At 44.6% G+C, this 17,757-nt stretch overlaps 1 protein-coding gene across 1 annotated transcript; it reads left to right on the forward strand.

Annotated features, from left to right (window-relative positions):
* Positions 1 to 373: 373 nt before the first annotated feature.
* On the forward strand, positions 374 to 3,861 carry LOC123242941 (V-set and transmembrane domain-containing protein 1-like). The gene is given in 10 exon segments (XM_044671073.1): positions 374 to 448; positions 746 to 784; positions 961 to 1,248; positions 2,891 to 2,959; positions 3,125 to 3,238; positions 3,295 to 3,334; positions 3,439 to 3,476; positions 3,586 to 3,650; positions 3,653 to 3,757; positions 3,760 to 3,861. Coding segments are annotated over 10 exon segments (894 nt in total). The 5' UTR covers positions 374 to 414.
* The last annotated feature ends 13,896 nt before the right edge of the window (positions 3,862 to 17,757 follow it).

Below are 17,757 nucleotides of genomic sequence, written 5' to 3' on the forward strand. Positions count from 1 at the left end.
CCTGTTTAACAAGGCAGGGGAGGGGGCACAGGGCAGACTGAGGGCAGGATCTGTTTGAGAGACTCTAGTGAGACCAGCACTGACCAGTTATAGGGGGAGAGGAGGGAAGGCAGAAGGCTGCTCCTAAAGCTGAGCAGAGGATCTGTCCCTGGCAATGGGGCCTGAATCATCAGGAAAAAGCAAGAATTGTTCCATCATTCTGACACCAGATGACTCCCCAACCTCCCCCACCTCCCCCTTCCACTGCATGGTGCCATCAGTCAAGCAGGACCCACAGAGAGGAAGGAGAAGTGAAGCTGGTCAGGGAGACTCAGGGTGGGGAAAGAGTGCAGAGCTGGCCCTGGTCACATCGTGTGCTTCCAACCAGCTCCAGGTCAGCCTGGGTCCCCTCTCCCACCAGCCTCTGGGAGCACCATGACTCCTGCCCTCTCAGTCCTGCTGTGCCTTGGTGAGTCCTCAGCAGCTCCCACCCTAGAGGGGTCTTTGCCCACCATCAAGTCCAACCTGCCCCCCTACCTAGTCTGTGCTGAAGAGGAAACTTTCCTCCAGAGAAATGGAGTGACAAGTCTAAGGTCACACAGCAAGGGTGGGGTTGGGAGGAGACAAGCTGGGACTCTTAGAGGGGTCTCCTGGGATCCAGCCTCCTTCATTCACAGCAGCCCTAAACTCTGACCCTGAGCTGCCTCTGTCCTTCCTGTGGGGATGCTGGGGGGGAGCCGTGAGTAATGAGGGTCTTCTCTGCCAGGGCTGTGTCTGTGCAAGAGGACAAGGACTCAGGCAGCAGGTGAGTCCTTCCCCCCACAATCCCCCTGCCCAGAGAATAAAACTCAACCAGGACAGGGAGCTGGGGGAGGTCTGGGCTGGGCTCTCAGAGTCTAAAAGGAAAGGGGACCCAATGTGGGGGTGGGGTTCCTACAGAAGGGGGATCCCCTGGACCTAACAGCTCTCCTTCCCTTCCAGATGGACTCCCCAAACCCTCCCTCAGGGCAGAAAATAGTTCTTTGGTGCCCCAAGGGGGAGCTGTGACCCTCAGGTGCAGGGGATCATGGGAGGCTGAAGAGTGGCAGCTGGAGAAAAAAGGAGGATCTGGATGGTCACTGATCAAATCTGTGAGAGGAGCTGGGAATGAGGGCGAGTTTTCCCTCCCATCCGTGACACCATATGATGCAGGGACTTACCGGTGCTTCTACAGAAATTCATTCTACTTGTGGTCAGAGGCCAGTGACCCCCTGGAGCTGGTGGTGACAGGTGAGGCAGATCATACCCACCCCCAGCCCGAGTCCTCACTCCCCCCAGGCAGGGCTGGCTCAGGATCTCTCCAGCCCTGGTTCCCTATCCAGCCCAGCCTGGCCCCAAGTGTCCCTCTGGCTCTGCCCTTCCTGGCTTCTCCCCTGTGTCTGCCTCAGCTCTCCCTCTGGGGTTGGGAGAAGAGGGGAGGAATCAGCATTTCTATAGCACCTGCTATGTGCCAGACAAATTACCCTTGTTGTCTCATTGGATCCTCACAACAACTTTGCCAGATCCGGGCTAGTATTATCCCCATTTTACAGATGAGGAAACAGGCAGAGAGGAATTGGCATGCCAGGATCACATAGGTTTTTTTTTTTTTTAAACCCTTAACTTCTGTGTATTGGCTCCTTGGTGGAAGAGTGGAAGGTTTGGGCAATGGGGGTCAAGTGACTTGCCCAGGGTCACACAGCTCGGAAGTGTCTGAGGCCAGATTTGAACCTAGGACCTCCCATCTCTAGGCCTGACTCTCAATCCACTGAGCTACCCAGCTACTGGATCACATAGTTTTTAGAGCTGGATTTGAACTCAGGCCTTCCTGACTCCAGGCCCAGGGCTCTCTCCACTGCCCCATGAGCTTCTTCACTTAGCTACCAAGTCTCTAAATCTCCTACTCAGGCCTGTCCCAGGGGATCACCCAGGCTCTTCCTCTCCTTCATCCTCCTTCTCATTCTTTCTCTTCTCCTTTCTTCTCTCTCTCTCTCTCTCTCTCTCTCTCTCTCTCTCTCTCTCTCTGTCTCTCTCCTCCCCTCCCTCCCCCCATTCCTTGCCCCGGAGCTGTCCAAGGTCTTTCTCTCCCCTCATACATGTGACTTTTCCTCTCTCAGAGCTGAACCTCCCAGCCCAGCCCAGGCCTCCTCCCAGCCAGATCTGCCCCCTCCCTGCCTGAGGGCTGCTCCGGCTCTAACTCCAGGGTCTCCCCCTCCAGGCTTCTCTGCCCCGCCCTCCCTGGTAGCCCTGCCCAGCTCTGAGGTGGCCCCAGGACAGAACGTGACCCTGCAGTGTCGATCAGCCCTATATCATGACTGGTTCGCCCTGTACAAGGAAGGAGAAGAGATCAGCCACAGCTGGATGCAGAGCCATAGAAGGGGGAATCAGGCCGACTTCTTCTTCCCTGCTGTGAATGCGACCCACGATGGCACTTACCGATGCTACGGCTATTCTAATTCTTCCCCCTATGGGTGGTCCTCCCCCAGCGCCCCCCTGGTGCTCAGGGTCTCAGGTGAGGCAGCCCCAGCCCCTCCCAGCCCCCCACCTCTCCCAAGCTCCCTCCCTGCCTGCTCAGGGCCTGTCCCAGGGGACCCCAGAGACCTGGAATGGGGAGCCTGGAGGCTCAGAGGGAAGGGCACTGGGTCATCCTCAGAGAATGTAGACAGTGAGGGTTCTCTTCATGACCACTCTAGACACCCCCCATCAGCAGCCCATCCAGTCCTGTTGGTCCCTCATCCAGACAATATTCTATTAGCCCCAGGAAGAGTTTGAGGAGGTCAGAGGGGGACAAGAGAAGGGCAGAGCAGGCCAGAAGTGGGGGGTGGGAAAGTGGGGGGAGGGGAGGCATGTTAAACAATCCCAGGTCTCCCTTCTCTCCCTCTCCCTGTTCCAGGCACCTCAAAGGATCCTCACCTCTCCCAAAGCTCTGAGACTTCCCCAGCTCTGACATCCGCTCCACCCAGTGAGTAACTGCTTCCTCTGAAGACAGGGCTTAGCCTCTTCCCCTCACACTGGGGCCTCTCAGACCACAGGACTGGGTCTCTCTTCCCCTTGGACAGGGGCCTCCACAAACATCAGTATTATTCTATCTCCCCCTAACATTTGTCTTTACTCTCAGCTTCCTCAGGTCCCTCCATCCTCCAGGTGAGCATCCTGGTGGGCGTCTCAGTCTTCCTCATTCTGACCTTCCTCTTCTTCTCCCTCCTTTACCTTCATTGCAGTAAGTATCAGCCCAAACTGGGTGAGTTCTTGGGTTTGAGCTGGGCCTCCCTAAAGCCTGACTCCCTCTCCTTACAGGGAAAGGGGACAGAGAAACAAACATCAAGACCACCAGGAGGTAGGGGCCCTGACATACCCCACCTTCCTCCTAGACCATCGCAGTGTACCCACCTCCCCTCTCAGACCCTCCCCCTCAACTATCTGTGTCTTCTTCCTCCACAGCTCAGAACAAGCAGGGAGCACCCTGGAGGAGACCGTGTGTGAGTGGCAGAAATGTGGGGAAGGAGGACCTTTGGGTGTCACAGGGAAAAGCCTGCCCTGGGGAGAACCAGCATTCTGGCCCCTCATCCCTTCTCCTCTTGTCTCTAGATACTGCTGTGAATGATGACAGACAGACAGAGGCCAGACAAAAGGACCCAGCTGTGAGTCATTCGCAGATCTTTCCTCCTTTGCCTGGCACTCACCTTATGGAGGGAACAGAGAAGGAAACCTTCCCCCAGGTCACACACAGCTGGGAGGGCTGCTGGATTCAGGGTCCTTGCCCCTCCTGAACCTTCCTGCCCTAATGCCCCCTCAATCCCCTCATCTCCTCCTGCTTCCTCTCCTCCTGTCAGGCTCTCCAAAGAGAAGACCCTCAGGAAGTGACCTATATCCAGTTGAACCACAAAAGCCTCAAGTGTGGGGCTGAGCCTCCTCCTCAATCTGGACCTGTGGAGCCCAGTGTCTATGCTGCCCTTCGGTAAGCTTGGCCAAAACCTGTGGGACCAGAGGAAGAAGCTGGTCCTTGTTCATTCTCCCTCTGCTTTCTGAGGACAGACCCTGTCCTACCTCATCCCGAAGACATCCTGACATTAGGACCTTGGCTTGCCACCCTAATAGGGAAAAGCAGAAAAGACAAAAAGGCCCCAAATTCTGGGGATTTGTACTGACTGGTACTTTGGGAGAGAAATTTACCCTCTGGAATGCTGGGTCCCTGACTTCCACAGAGGGGCTGACCAGCCACTGATTTCAAATGATTAATTATCTAGATTCCCCCCCCCCCCCGCAAATAGATCTGTCATTACCCTGTAGAGGGGGAATATGCTATATAAGAGGGGGCAGGGCATACTTACCTCTAGAGGAGATGGGGGGGCTAGCCCTCAGGTGAGAAGGGGGATTGCCTGGGTCACCCCACTCCACCAAGCACCTACACAGGATAAAGGTCCCAGAACTTACAGACGCTGCTGAAGTCTCAGACTAGTTAGCAAGTTCTGCTAAAACCAGGAATTTCTTTTTTTTATTTCTTTTTATTTTATTGATTAATTATGAAAAAATTTCCTCAGGAATATTTCTGACAGCCCCTGCTCTGCTTGCCTTGGCCCAGGTTCCCTCCTCACAGGATAAATTTATATCCAAATACAGCATTCCCCAAATCTATACACAGTTTGGTTCATCAATTAAAGTCTTTTCATTGAATTTCAGAGTTACTTAAAGAGGCCTGGAATTAGAGACCAAGGACCAAGTTTTGAACCTGGCTCTGCTATTTGCCTGGATCAGTCCCTTTCCTTGTGTGGATTCCACTTTCCTCCTCTGAAGAATAAATACCAATTAGTCTGGCTCCCCATTACTATAGATCCTGGGGTGTTCTTGCCCACAGAGCTCTAGCCAACAGCCTTGACGGACAAGCTAGTAGGGAAGACCACAGCTCAGATGCTCCTTCTAGAAATTAATTTATTTTAGGGATTTTGGGAAGATTCTCCCTCCATCCATCTCAAACCCACAATACTGCTAGGACTTTCCCTTCTCCTCTTCCCCCTCTTGCCTAAAGGGAAAACTAGATTTTAATATTTCATCAATATACTCACCCCCATAATGAAAAACTGGCTTCTGACTAAAATAGATTCCTTTATTTATTCATTTTGCATGTCAATACAATTTTAATATTCATTTTCTGATATTTTGCAATCCATGTTTCTCCCTCTCTTCCCCAAGAAGGCAAGTAGCATGACATGTGCTGTCCATAGGTTTTCATTTAATACATATTTCCATGTTCATTATGTTGTAAAAGAAGACACATATTGCTTACATAAGAAAAAACTTCTAGGAGGAAATAAAATGAAGAGTGGCATGTTTGATCTGCATTCATTTTCTGTCACTTCCTTGTATGCTGATGGAAAGCCTTTTTCATGATGAGTGAGTTTCTTGGAGCTGCCCTGGATACTTGTCTTGTTGATAATAGTTAAGTTATTCTCAGTTGATCAGCATTATTGCTGTTATTGTGTTCAATAGTCTCCTGGTTCTGCTCAAATCACTTTTCATCACTTCATCTGAATCTTTCCAGGTTTCTTTGTGATCATTATGTTCATCATTTCTAATGGCACAATAGTATTCCATTGTAATCATACGCCAGTCCCCAGTTAATGGATATCCCTTCAGTTTCCAATTCTTTTCCACTACAAAAGGAGCTGCTATAAATATTTTTGTACAAGTAGGTCCTTTCCCCCTATCTTTAGGTTACCATCATCATTTACTACTTCATGATGATTGCTAATCTATTCCATTGATCTACTATTCTGTTGCTTAACTAGTAGCAGCTTGTTTGGATGGTTACCACTTTATAATACAGGCAGATCTTGGTGTAGTTAGTAAAGAGTTTTGCTCTGAGGCTATTTTTTGAGTCTCTATTGAGTCTGTTGTAGCCAGCCGAGGTCTTCTTGTCCTGCCTTGTCTCCAGCCTCAGGTCCCAAGTCTCACTATCAAGTCCTTGCATTGCCCACAGGGGTAAGTCTGTGGTACCCTCAGCCAGCTCCTGAGAATTCAGAGATTGTCCTGGCCCTTGCTCTGACTCTGGCATGGTAGGTGGTGTGGGGGAAAGGTGATCAGCTTGAGCTTTGGTAGGTGTAGTTTTACCCCCTTATAGTGTGGAAATGCCCCCAAACTACCTACCTTCAACACAGCACCCAATGACAGAGCCCTTCACTCATCTGATTTTGATTTTTGCTCTTTTGAGATGCTTTATATTGGTCAGTTCTGAGGAGAGTATGCCCTTTCCTTCTACTCTGCTGCCATCTTAGCCTGGAAGTCCCACTAATTCTTTTTTTGGAGGGAAACTGTCTTCACCTGTGAGTATTTTACTCTATTTTTATTTAAGGGTTGATTATTTAAACCCTCCAACTTTGAATGGTCTCTAAAACCAGGTCCACAAACCTATGGGTGTCTTATTTCAGCTAGATTTGGCATTTTTTCCCACTGGGAGCTCTCTTAGGACTTCAAAGAGAGTCCCATTCTCCCCCATCCTTGTCAGTGCTCAGCACAAGACCTGGGACTCTTCTCCCCTTCTTCTTAGGTGCATTGAAGGAACCTATGTCTCCTCCTTCTGTTGTTGGACCCAAATTTTAATAGCTGACCCAGATTCAGTCGTGGCCGGAGAAATCACACTGACAATGCAATACGCAAGAAGAGGCTCATTTATTGACTAGCGATAATGCTAGGATCAGTAGGCAGAGAGGCATGCCTGACTGACCCTTTGGTTTTCTTAGCCAAGGATTTTTATAGGGTTTCTGGACAAAGGGGTCTGGGAACATTCATGTTCAGATGTCATCAAGGGGGAATGTTAGGGTCAGGGGGCAAGAAGCATTTGGTAACCATCCATCAAGGGGGTGTTAGGGTCAGAGGGTCAGGAAGCATATGGTAACCATCTATCAAGAGGGTAGATAAAGAAGGCAGTGCTGGGAAACATTTGGGGCTGGGGGTTTCAGGCCCATTACTGTGTCTGCTCAATGCCCAGTACATGGCCCAGATTCCTTTTTCCTCTTTCCTCAGTATCCTGAAGAGGACTTGGATGTCCCCCTCCTTTTTTCTGTGCTCTTAGCAATTACCTAGGAGCTCAGTCTGTTCCATCTTTCCCCTTATTAAGCAGCCCAGGACCTGTGTCTCCTTTCATACCAGGCTTCTCAGTATCCAGGACAAGGCTGAATCATACATCTCTTTGTCTCAGTCTATCCTCAAGGACCAGTTTGTAATATATGCCAACATAGTAGCTCTCCAGCTGCTAGACTTGGTCCAGAAGGAGATTTCAGGTTGGTTCAGCAGAAGTAATGTGATCAGGATGAAGCAATTGTATGACAACCACCCTTGATTATCATTTGATGTAATTCTCTTTTTCTCTCTCCCCACATCCTCCTATCTTAACTATTTCTGAAATATTAGGGTTTGGGTTCAGAGGACATGTCAGGAAGTAGGGGGAGAAGAATGGGATCTCTGTAGCAGAAACAGTTGGCGCTCCTTTCCCAGGGTGGTTGCTGATTGGACACTGTCCCTGCTCTGTTCTGGGTCAGCTGTAGCAAGGTAAGATCAGAGGTCTCATCAGGTATTAGCCAAAGCACCAAACTTCCTGAATTCTAGTTTATACCAGAGTCCTAGTTCACATTCTGCCATAAGAAGATCTTGCCTTCAGGGCTTCTGGGTCTGCCATAATCATGGCAGGAAGTAAGAGTTAAACATCCTCGGGGGATTCCAGAATTGCATACATCTTTGCATAGTCATGGGGAAGTAAGGAAACTGACTTTGGGAATGTCATTGGCCCTAGAACTCCTGGGTCCAGATCGCTCCTTGATTTGAATACAATCTCTGTCACACAATCTCTGATCCAGGGAAACTTGTTGAAGTCCTCTTGGCTGAATCCAACATTCCCATTCTCTGTCTTTCCATTTTGGTCCCCATTTCTTGGAGCACCTTCCCTCACCTTGACCAGAAGAATCATTGCCTCAAGTTTTGCCCCCCCTCTTATATTCAGCCTTCCCCACCTTGACTCCTCCCTTACTGCAAATTGTTAGGGCTTTACTAATAGTAAAGAACTTAGATAAGTATCTTCAATGTGTCAGGCACTGTTTACAGCACTGTTACTCAGACTTCAATGATATCCTTAATCAGTTTAATTAGATTGGGGAAGGGCATATAGGATAACTCAGTGGATTGTGAGTCAGGAGATCCTGGGTTCAAATCTGGCCTCAGACACTTCCTAGCTTTGTAACCCTAGCCAAATTTCATAACCCTTATTGCCTAGCACTTACTACTCTTCTGTCTTGGTACCAACGCACAGCATTGATTCTAACATGGAAAATAAGGGTTTTAAAAATAATTTGATTAGGGAAAATGCTCCCAAGGAAATTCTTCAATCTTCACTTCCATTACCTGAGACCCAAACAGATGAGATGATCTCTGCTCCAACTCTATGTCTTCTCAGATCTGGATTCTGCCAGCCAGGTTTTAGCTATAGGAAACAACATTGTCACATCTTTGAAATAGAGAAGTACACCGACAGATTGTAAGGTCCTTGAGCTTCCTAAAAACAATAAGGAGGTAAACATTAAATTAGCATTCATTGTTTTTCCATGAAGATATGGACTTGTCCCATAATCCCTCCAGCAGAATGGGCTTCCTTGATCACTGTAAGTTCTAAAAATAATATTTGGTTCCTCCCAAGTATGATATTTATAAGGATTTATTAATATAAAATTAGAAAGCTAGAGAAACACAGGGAAAGAGTCCTGACTCACTCTTCACCATGCCACCTCTGGTGCCAAGAAGCAACCCCGTGACTACACAAACCCAATTTAAATACCAGCTGCGAAAACTGACGACCAATAGACAAAAGCTTAAGGAATTATGGGTATGGTGAAAGGGAGTTTGGGTAATGTAGTTTCAGGAGTTACAAGGGCTTACAACTTTTACATTCCCCCCTGTCATCCTTTGGGAGACCAGTCTCCCCAATCATGAAAACATAATCAAATTAAAATTTACAATAATTTGGAGATAAAAGGGAAATAAAAGGGAGAAAGAACAAAACCAATCTTTGGTGCATTGACAAAAGGCCATTTAGTGGGTAGTTCCCTTTATGGCATAAAAGTGTCCATTCAAAATAAATACATTCAACCCCCCCCCCCAAAGTTCAAATTAGCCATGTCTCAAAGTTCACTCTGGATCTTGTGGTGCAGTGTGTGGTCTCTGCAGGCATCTTCATGGTGCCTTCTGGATTCTGGGAGGTAGTCTTCTGTTCTAAATTAGGATCAAATTCATGTCCAAATTCACAGCAATAACATAGTCCCCCCTGAAGAGAATAACAATACATTACCCCCTGAGGAAAATACAGGGATACACATAGGAATCACACAGGAATACATGGTCAAGGCATAGGGTATATGAATCAATTATCAAAAACATCAAAGAGTCCAAAGAAAAATCAAAAGAACTGGATCATGAAGATCCAAAATGAACTTTGGGGTGCAGTTGATTGAACTATGGGGAGTTGAATGCATTTGTTTTGAAAGTACACTCTTATGTCAAAGGGGACTTCCTCTAATTGGATTTTTATCAATGTGGCTAGGAACCATTGGATCATTGTTTTTGTCCTCTTTTCTTTTTATCCCCAAATTTCTGTAATTTAAAAGTTAGTTATGTTTATAAGAGCTTTTGGGGAGACCAGTCTCTCTCTGCTCTTCAGGGGGTAATGTGATATTGGAAATTTGGGGGTCCTTGAACTTATTTTGAGGTCCCTGGTCTAAACGTCCTGTGGACATTTAGACCTCTTACAAACTACATTTCCCATGATTCAATGGGCTTCCTGTCTTACATGGTGATGTAAGCCAATGTAAACAGAAGCTTAAATAGGGAAATTGGGATTGGTACTTCCTCTTTTCCTACGTGAAGCAGCTTGGGGTCAGAGGTATGGCACAGTATTTGAACTGGATCTTATCAGGCACATGGCTATAATTATCAATATGGTTTTCAATAAAACCCTACTATCTTTATATATATCCTATATCAATTTTGTTACAGTTATGGCAACCACTTTCAAGATGTAACTCTCAATTTTTCTGAGAGCCTACCAACCCACACAACACTGAGAGCATTTAGAATCCTCTCCAGAGCTATGGACCAGCTCTTGCCATTTTTGTGCTATTTTTGGCCACTCTGCTCAGTTCTTTTGAGCAACTTTTTAATAGGGGAAAGTTTTTGGATTTGTTTTTTCCCTTCTCCCCATTCTCAGCCATGAGGCTTTTTAAGGAAAGGGGAAAGATATTTTTCTGCACCCCATTATTTTCTTTTGAGAGACTTTTCCAGAAAAGGGGAACTCCATTTTTCCAGCAGCCTGTTCCTGGCTGTTAGTTCATACATGCTGACTGAATTAGTTGGTGTCCAAGCTTGTGAGATGGAGGCTTGAAGAAAAGTGCTACCCTTTTTTTGTCTCAGAAAAAGCATGGGACAGTTCCTGACCCTTTCTTTGATTCTTTTCTGGGTGACACTCCTGAATTACCTAACATTCTTGATGAGGTCCCAGAAACTTCTTCACTCTACAAGCCCTAGCCTCCATGTCTGAACATCAGACATTAGAAGTACCCTCCTCCCTTTCAGTTTCTCCCTATTATTGACTTCTTTCTCCCTGAATCTCCACTTAAAAAAAGGCTGATGCTCCACACCAACCAGGTCTTTATTCCTTTCCTTGCTTCACTCCTGAGTCTTGTCAGTTTTCTCTACATTCCCCAGAGACTTTCTTCCTCACTCCTCATTTTTCAGCTCCCTTTTGTATATTGAAGTTCCCCCATTAGAATGTAAGCACATTGGGTGCAGGGATTGTCTTTCTTTCTACTTCTCTTTGAATTCACAGCTCTTAGCATAGTCCCTGATACACTTTAAATTAATAAATCTTTGTTGACTGGGATGGACTTGACACCCCTCTTCCACTGAACTGTTCATGGTTTCTTTGTGTCACCTGAGTCCTCATGCCCAGAGATATGAGACTCTTTGCTTTTTGGGTAGGAAATCAATGACCTGCATCCCTCTGAAGGAAAGAATAGAAATGGGGAGACTGGGGAGGTTTGTTCTGATCATGTGCAAGGATTTTTCATTCTCTTTGGGTTATATCTGAGGGACTTCAGGCTTCCATCCTTAATTCAAAAGATGGAATAGGCAACCCTACTTCAGACTGCTGAACTCTGTGAAGAAGTTGACATGAGAGGATCTGGCAGTCTCCATCATGTTTCTATCCCAGTTTGGCTACTCTAGAAACTTTGAGGAATTTCCCTTTGTGTGACTTCTGGGACTCTCTTTAAGTGAGCTGACTTATCTCTAATAGAAGAGCTCCTTAACTCTTTAAGTGTTTGGGAAGAAGAGGTGAGCAATTTTGCTTCTGCCTCCCTTTGAATTTCAAAATGACACCCACAATGATATATGGAGGAACATCCTTCTCTATGTAGGAGGCCAAGAGAGAAACATGTTCTGTTAGCATAATCTCTGGACCCCATCAAGACCAATGTAGTTTGAAAAGCTCTACTCTGGTTTCTGTGACCTGTGAAGACTGAACAGGACCTGCTTCCATAGCAAGTCTGGGACCTGCTAGATCAGTCTGTGTAAATCCGTCAATCTTATATTTTCTTGTACATGGAATGTACCACTTTTCATGTCTTCTAGTTTCATCTGGATGTATCAATAGATCATAAAATCTACAATGTAGTTTAGGTCCCCAATTAAAAATCTCAAATCGAATTTTACTTGACATCTCTACCTTCCTAGGATTGGAAACAAAATAATCTGACCATGATCAATCCCTGTGCAGTGTTTCTACCTGATTTAAATTTTTTTTATTTGCAGGGTGGCTAGGTCTGTGTGGTATGAAATAAAATGAATAATTCTTGATCCCAGATAGGTTTGATTTTCGTTGATTCTAAGGAGTTAACTAAGTTTACCACATACAAGGAATTACATACGATGTTGCAGGGTTCTCTGACATCTTAAATATAGTTCTGACTGATGCTAATTCAGCTTTTGTGGAGGACTGAATTGTGTGTGCAACAACATCACACAATTGCTTACAACTGCTCCTGCTTTCCCATTTTTTTGATGCATCAGTGAAAATATTCACAGCATTAATAATAGGATGCATAGATATTATCTTTGGAAAAATAATAGGAGTTAATTATATAAATTGTAATATTTCATTACTAGGAATGTGATTATCAATCTGTCCTGTAAAATCTGCAAGAGCAATTTGCCATGGTAGGGATTGTACGAATAAATTTTGAATTTGTTCCTGTGTGATAGGGAGATGAATGGTATCAGGATCACAACCAATGAGTTGTTGAGATCTTTTTCTGATTTGTGTAATTAGTAGTGCTATAAATTGTAAATAACTAGTGAGGGATTTAGTTTGTTGATTAAATAAGTGCAACCATTCAATTATATGGTCCCCTTGATGTAATGCTCTGATGGGTGTGTACTTTGTACTTATGACTGAGGCTACTAAAGGGAGAGAAGGGTCAATTCCAAGTAATCTAGTTGTTGTTGTTGAGAAAGCTGCTTCTACCTTTTGTAATTCACTCTCAGCCTCAAGTGAAAGTACTCTGGGTGAGGAAAGTGAAGGGTCCCCCCTTAGAGTGGAAATAAGTGTTCTAATTGTCCTGTTGTTATTTTTATTTTTTGTTTTATTATTATTTTTCATTTTAATTTTAATTCTGAATATTTTCCAATAGTTACATGTTTCATGTTCTTTCCCTCTCCCCCAAACCCCCCCTCCCCCGGCCCCATAGCCAATGCACAATTCTACTGGGTTTTACATGTATCATTGATTAAGACCTAATTCCATATTACTGATAGTTAGACTAGAGTTATCGTTTAGTGTCTTCATCCCCAATAATATCCCCATCAGCTCATGTGTTCAAGCCCGTTGTTATTTTTAGAAAAGGCCTAAGCCAATTTATATCACCCATTAATTTTTGAAAATCATTTAGATTTTTTAAGCAGTCTCTGTGAATCTCTATTTTTTGTAGCTTAATTTCTTATGAACAAACAATTATGCCTAGATATTTATATGGAGGTTTAATTTGAACCTTCTCAGGGGATATTACCAGGTTTGTTTGTTTTTTGTTAAAGCTGCTTCTATGTCCGCTAGCATTTCCTGAACTATGCCATGGGATGGCCTTGCAAGGATGATATCATCTAAATATTGGCAAATATATTCTTTTGTATATTTTTCCCTTTCTTCTTCCAGGGCTTGGGCAACAAAATTTTAACACAATGTGTTGCTGTTTATCATTCCTTGAGGTAGGACTCGCCATTCATACCTTTTAAAAGGTGATTTGAAATTTATAGATGGAACTGAAAAGGCAAATCTGTTGACGTCCTTTGGGGATAGAGGAATGTGGAAAAAAACAGTCTTTTAAATCAATCACTATAAGATTCCAATTCATGGGAATGGGATTAGGAAAGGGGATGCCTGGTTGGTGTGTTCCCATATCAAGCATATGTTCATTAACTTTCCTTAAATCATGTACTAACCTCCATTTCCCTGACTTTTTAGGGATTAGGAAGATAGGTGTGTTCCATACACTGTTGGACTCTTTGATGTGCCCCAAGTTTAGCTGTTCATTCAAATGAAGGACTTTCTCTTTAGATATAGGCCATTGATTGACCCACACAGGCTTGGAATCAATCCAAGCTATTGGATCTGTGAATTTGGTTGTGGAGTCCCTTACAGACCCTAAAGATTTTGTTTGTGTTGAATTGGATGTGGTCAAATTCATCTCAGCCAAAACATCTCTACCCCAAAGAGATTGTGGAATGTCTAAAATGTAAGGCTGAAATATCCCAGTGTGGCCTTCATCAGCAGACCATGATCATTCTCTGGCTGATTGTTGTTGAATTTTCTTGGGAACCCCAATTGATGCTGAGGGGAAATTGTTTCCCAAGATTCCGGCCAATCATTTATAGAGATTACTGACGTGTCACCTTCAAAATCGAAAATGCTTGTTATGGTTTCATTTTCCTCATAAAGGGACATGATTAACCTGTTCCTAGTCATTTTTTGTGTCCAATATAAATTTGGAATGTGTGGTTCAAAGGGCTCGGTTTGCTTATTGTCTTTTTAATTAGTGAAGTTCTGGGCAGTCAAAGCAATGTGGCTATTTGCATTCCTTTTGTGATGGTAACAGAGGAGATGGCTCTTGCTAGGATACTGACTTTTCCTCTCACTGGTTGATCTATCACCTGGGGGTAAGATTTCTAAGCCTTGTGAAAGTCAATTGTGTCTGCCAGTAACAAGCCCATAGATTCTTGAGAAGCAGAGAAGTTAAGGTTTGTAGGAATGGGGCAGAGTCCCATTTGAACTGTAATCACTAAATCTGAATCTGCCTTGACAGTAAAACTGGTTTCCTTGTGTGTCAGAGAAGAATTTATGGCCTTTTCAAATTTTTTAGGAAGGGCTGCCTTTTTTTCTGCCTCCAATTTGCCCTGGGCAGAGAACTGCCAGGAGATTAGATTTTTGAAAACTGTGTAGGACCATTGCAGCTTTTCCCTTCCTTTTTTAAATTTTTATTTTGAGTATTTTCCCAGTTACATGTTTCATGTTCTTTCTCTCTCCCCCAAACCCCTCTACCCCCCCCACTCCCCCACCCCTAGCCCCTGCACAATTCCACTGGATTTTACATGTATCATTGACTAAGACCTAATTCCATATTATTGATGGTTGGACTAGAGTTCTCATTTAGTGTCTACATCCCCAATAATATCCCCATTGTGGTTTTGATTAGAGAAAGTTCTGTTCCTACAGTGAGATGCCCAGTGATATCATCTGAACCTCTGTGACTTTGGGGCATAGACTAGAAGGAGGTTTTGGTTGTAATTTGGGGCAGGACTTCTGAAAATGACCAGGACCACTGGATCTTTTCATCGGTGCTGCTCAGATATTCTCATGTTCCAATGTGCCTATGTCTTGGCAAGCCTTAATGGGAGCCAATGCCTTCTTTGAATCTGAATTAGAATTTCTATAGGCAGGATCCTTTAAGAGATTGTCTGTGGCTCCTTCATGAGGAATTTTTCATTTTATTACATTGGTCAAGCTTTCTACAAAGTCTGTCAAGTTTTCTGATGGCTTTTGTATAATTTCTGTATATGAATTTGCCCCCTTTTATTTATTTATTTTTTTAAACCCTCACCTTCCATCTTGGAATCAACACCGTGTATTGGCTCCAAGGCAGAAGAGTGGTAAGGGAGGCAATGGGGGGTCAAGTGACTTGCCCAGGGTCACACAGCTGGGAAGTGTCTGAGGTCAGATTTGAACCTAGGACTTCCCCATCTCTAGGTCTGACTCTCAATCCACTGAGCCACCCAGCTGCCCTATGGTAAAGATTGCAGCCCCATTTTGCTGCCAAGGCAATTTGACCACAGATCTGTCCTGTATATAATATCCACCTATCAAGGAATGCAAAGGCTCCTTGACCTACTAATTGATCATTAAAAACATCTAATCCAGACCATCTATTGGCTCTGGCCCATTCTTTACATAAATCTTGACATTTTAATTTCCAGTGTAAATAGTCACCACCATTAAGCGTAGATTCTGCTAAGACACTCGGATTGTCCGGTGTAAGAAACTGTTGGCTAATATTTCTAATGAGTGCTATAGTGAATGCAGTTCTATTTCCATTCGGAAGGACACTGTCTCTAAGCACTTTTTAGGGTTCTGAATTCGAAAGCTCTGCTTGTAGTTCATTAGGGTTTTGAGGGCTATCACGGAGAACGCTAGGAATTCAGCTCTTTCCTCTGGAGGTGCTTTTTGTACGGCCCTGCTTGTCTCACTGATGCCACTTTATTACTTTGAGGTGTTTGTTAGAGGTGGAAGAGGGAGACGGAGGAGTTCGCGGCACTGGTGAAAGGTGATGGAGGGAGAGTGTAACTCGGGGCGGCAGAGGCTGGGGGAGGAGGAGCAGCTCTAGTTTACTGACTGCCTCCGATGGGATAGTGGTGGGGAGTAGGGACCATTGGAGAAGTCAGTTGAAGTAAGTTAGGGTGAAGCTTGAGTGCATCCATGGCTTTGGTATTTGCAGGCAGTGCTGAAGGAGGAGGTAGAGTGTGAAAGGAAGGATCAGCTACACGAGGAAAGGGTGGGGGTGGGATAGATGCTTGTGGAAGCTTAGAGTCTGCTGGTGAGAGTGATGTGGGCTCCAGAGTTAGAGGAGAAAAGGAAGTAGAGGAGGGTAGGTGCAGGGAGGAATGAGGGCTGGGAAATTCTAAAGGTCTTTCAGACTGATCTGTGGAATCTCGGAGAGGGTCTGCTGCTAAAGCCATCTGAACAATATTCCATGTGTTCCATACATCTTGGGATAGTTTTTGTTCCTTATCCTGACTTTGCTTCATTATCTGACCTATTTGATCCCATTCTTGTGTAGTAACTACCCCTTTCAATGGAAAATCAGGATGAAATGTTAAGATAACCTTAATTAGTGTTCCAAGCTTGTTCTCTGATATCTTTATTCCTTTTTTTTTTGTATTAAAGACTTCAATAATCTAATATAATTAGTATGAGAAGACATTTTTTGACCCATCCTCCAGACTGGTACAATAACTCACCTGGATGGCCAATGCACAGGTCTGCTGTGCCTTTTCCAACCTTGAACCAAATATGTCTTCCCAGGTGCTTTAAAATCTACTCGTGAGTGCCATATGTGCCTATCTGTGTCCACAAATTAATATATTCATGGGTGGTCATCTGAGAAGGAGAATTGGAAACTGAGGGAGGATGAATGAAGAAAGTAGAAAGAGAGAGAGAGAGAGAACACAACAGAGACAACAACTTCAGGAACATGGGATTCAGCTTGCTTGCTCTTCTGGTGGTGGTAGAGAGAGAGAGAGTTGAACATGCTCCCAAACTTTTATTGGGGTGTCTAGGAATGTGGAATGGGAGGTAGCTAATGAACATGTGACATGGCATAGGATTTAACATTGGCTCAATAGACAACCACATGATCAAAGAGGAGGAGATTAATCAAACACATGAGCTGGAAAGGAATGTGGTCTGATAAAGTGTTAGCTAGGACCATTTGGTCCTGCTCAGGAATTCTCCTGACCATTTGGTTTGGAGAATGCTCAAGATTAACAGAGTACCAGTTACATACAATGATCAAGAAATCAAATGACTATGAGTGATACTTGAGTAGATAGCTTACAATAACCACTCATCAATAATTCTTTCAAGATAAGAATATACTTGGTATACCACACCCTTCTCCTTATTAATCTGCAATTTTAGCAAGACCTTAGTGGAGGGGCTACTCTCCTCACTTTGTATCAGTTCATGTAACTTCCTCCAGATTTCTCTTCAAGTATCTTCTCATCTTTTTTATAGCCTAGTACTGTTCCATCAAAATCATATGCTACATGTGGTTTAGCCCTTCTCTGTGTAAGTGGAATTAGCTCACCCTCATTAGACTTTAGCCACCAGAAATAGTCACCCCACCCAACTTAGAATTAAGTGGGGAGGGGGAGGTCCATGACCCACACGTGATAGTACGTGACAAATCAAAAACAAGAGACTGCCCCTGGGCAGTCCAAAACAGTGTTGAGGCTGCCATTTGTCCACTTGAAATTGGAGGTGGATGCAGGAAGTGAGGAAAGATGCTATCTTGTAAATATGACGGTAACTTCCTGTGGAGGCAGTTAGTGCTTTGAATTTGGTGTGGAAGGATCTCTGGTGAGACCTCAGATGGCTTCCCTTTGAATTGTCATGTGAAT

The sequence above is a fragment of the Gracilinanus agilis genome, chromosome 3, assembly GCF_016433145.1.
Source record: "Gracilinanus agilis isolate LMUSP501 chromosome 3, AgileGrace, whole genome shotgun sequence".
Lineage (NCBI taxonomy): Eukaryota > Metazoa > Chordata > Mammalia > Didelphimorphia > Didelphidae > Gracilinanus > Gracilinanus agilis.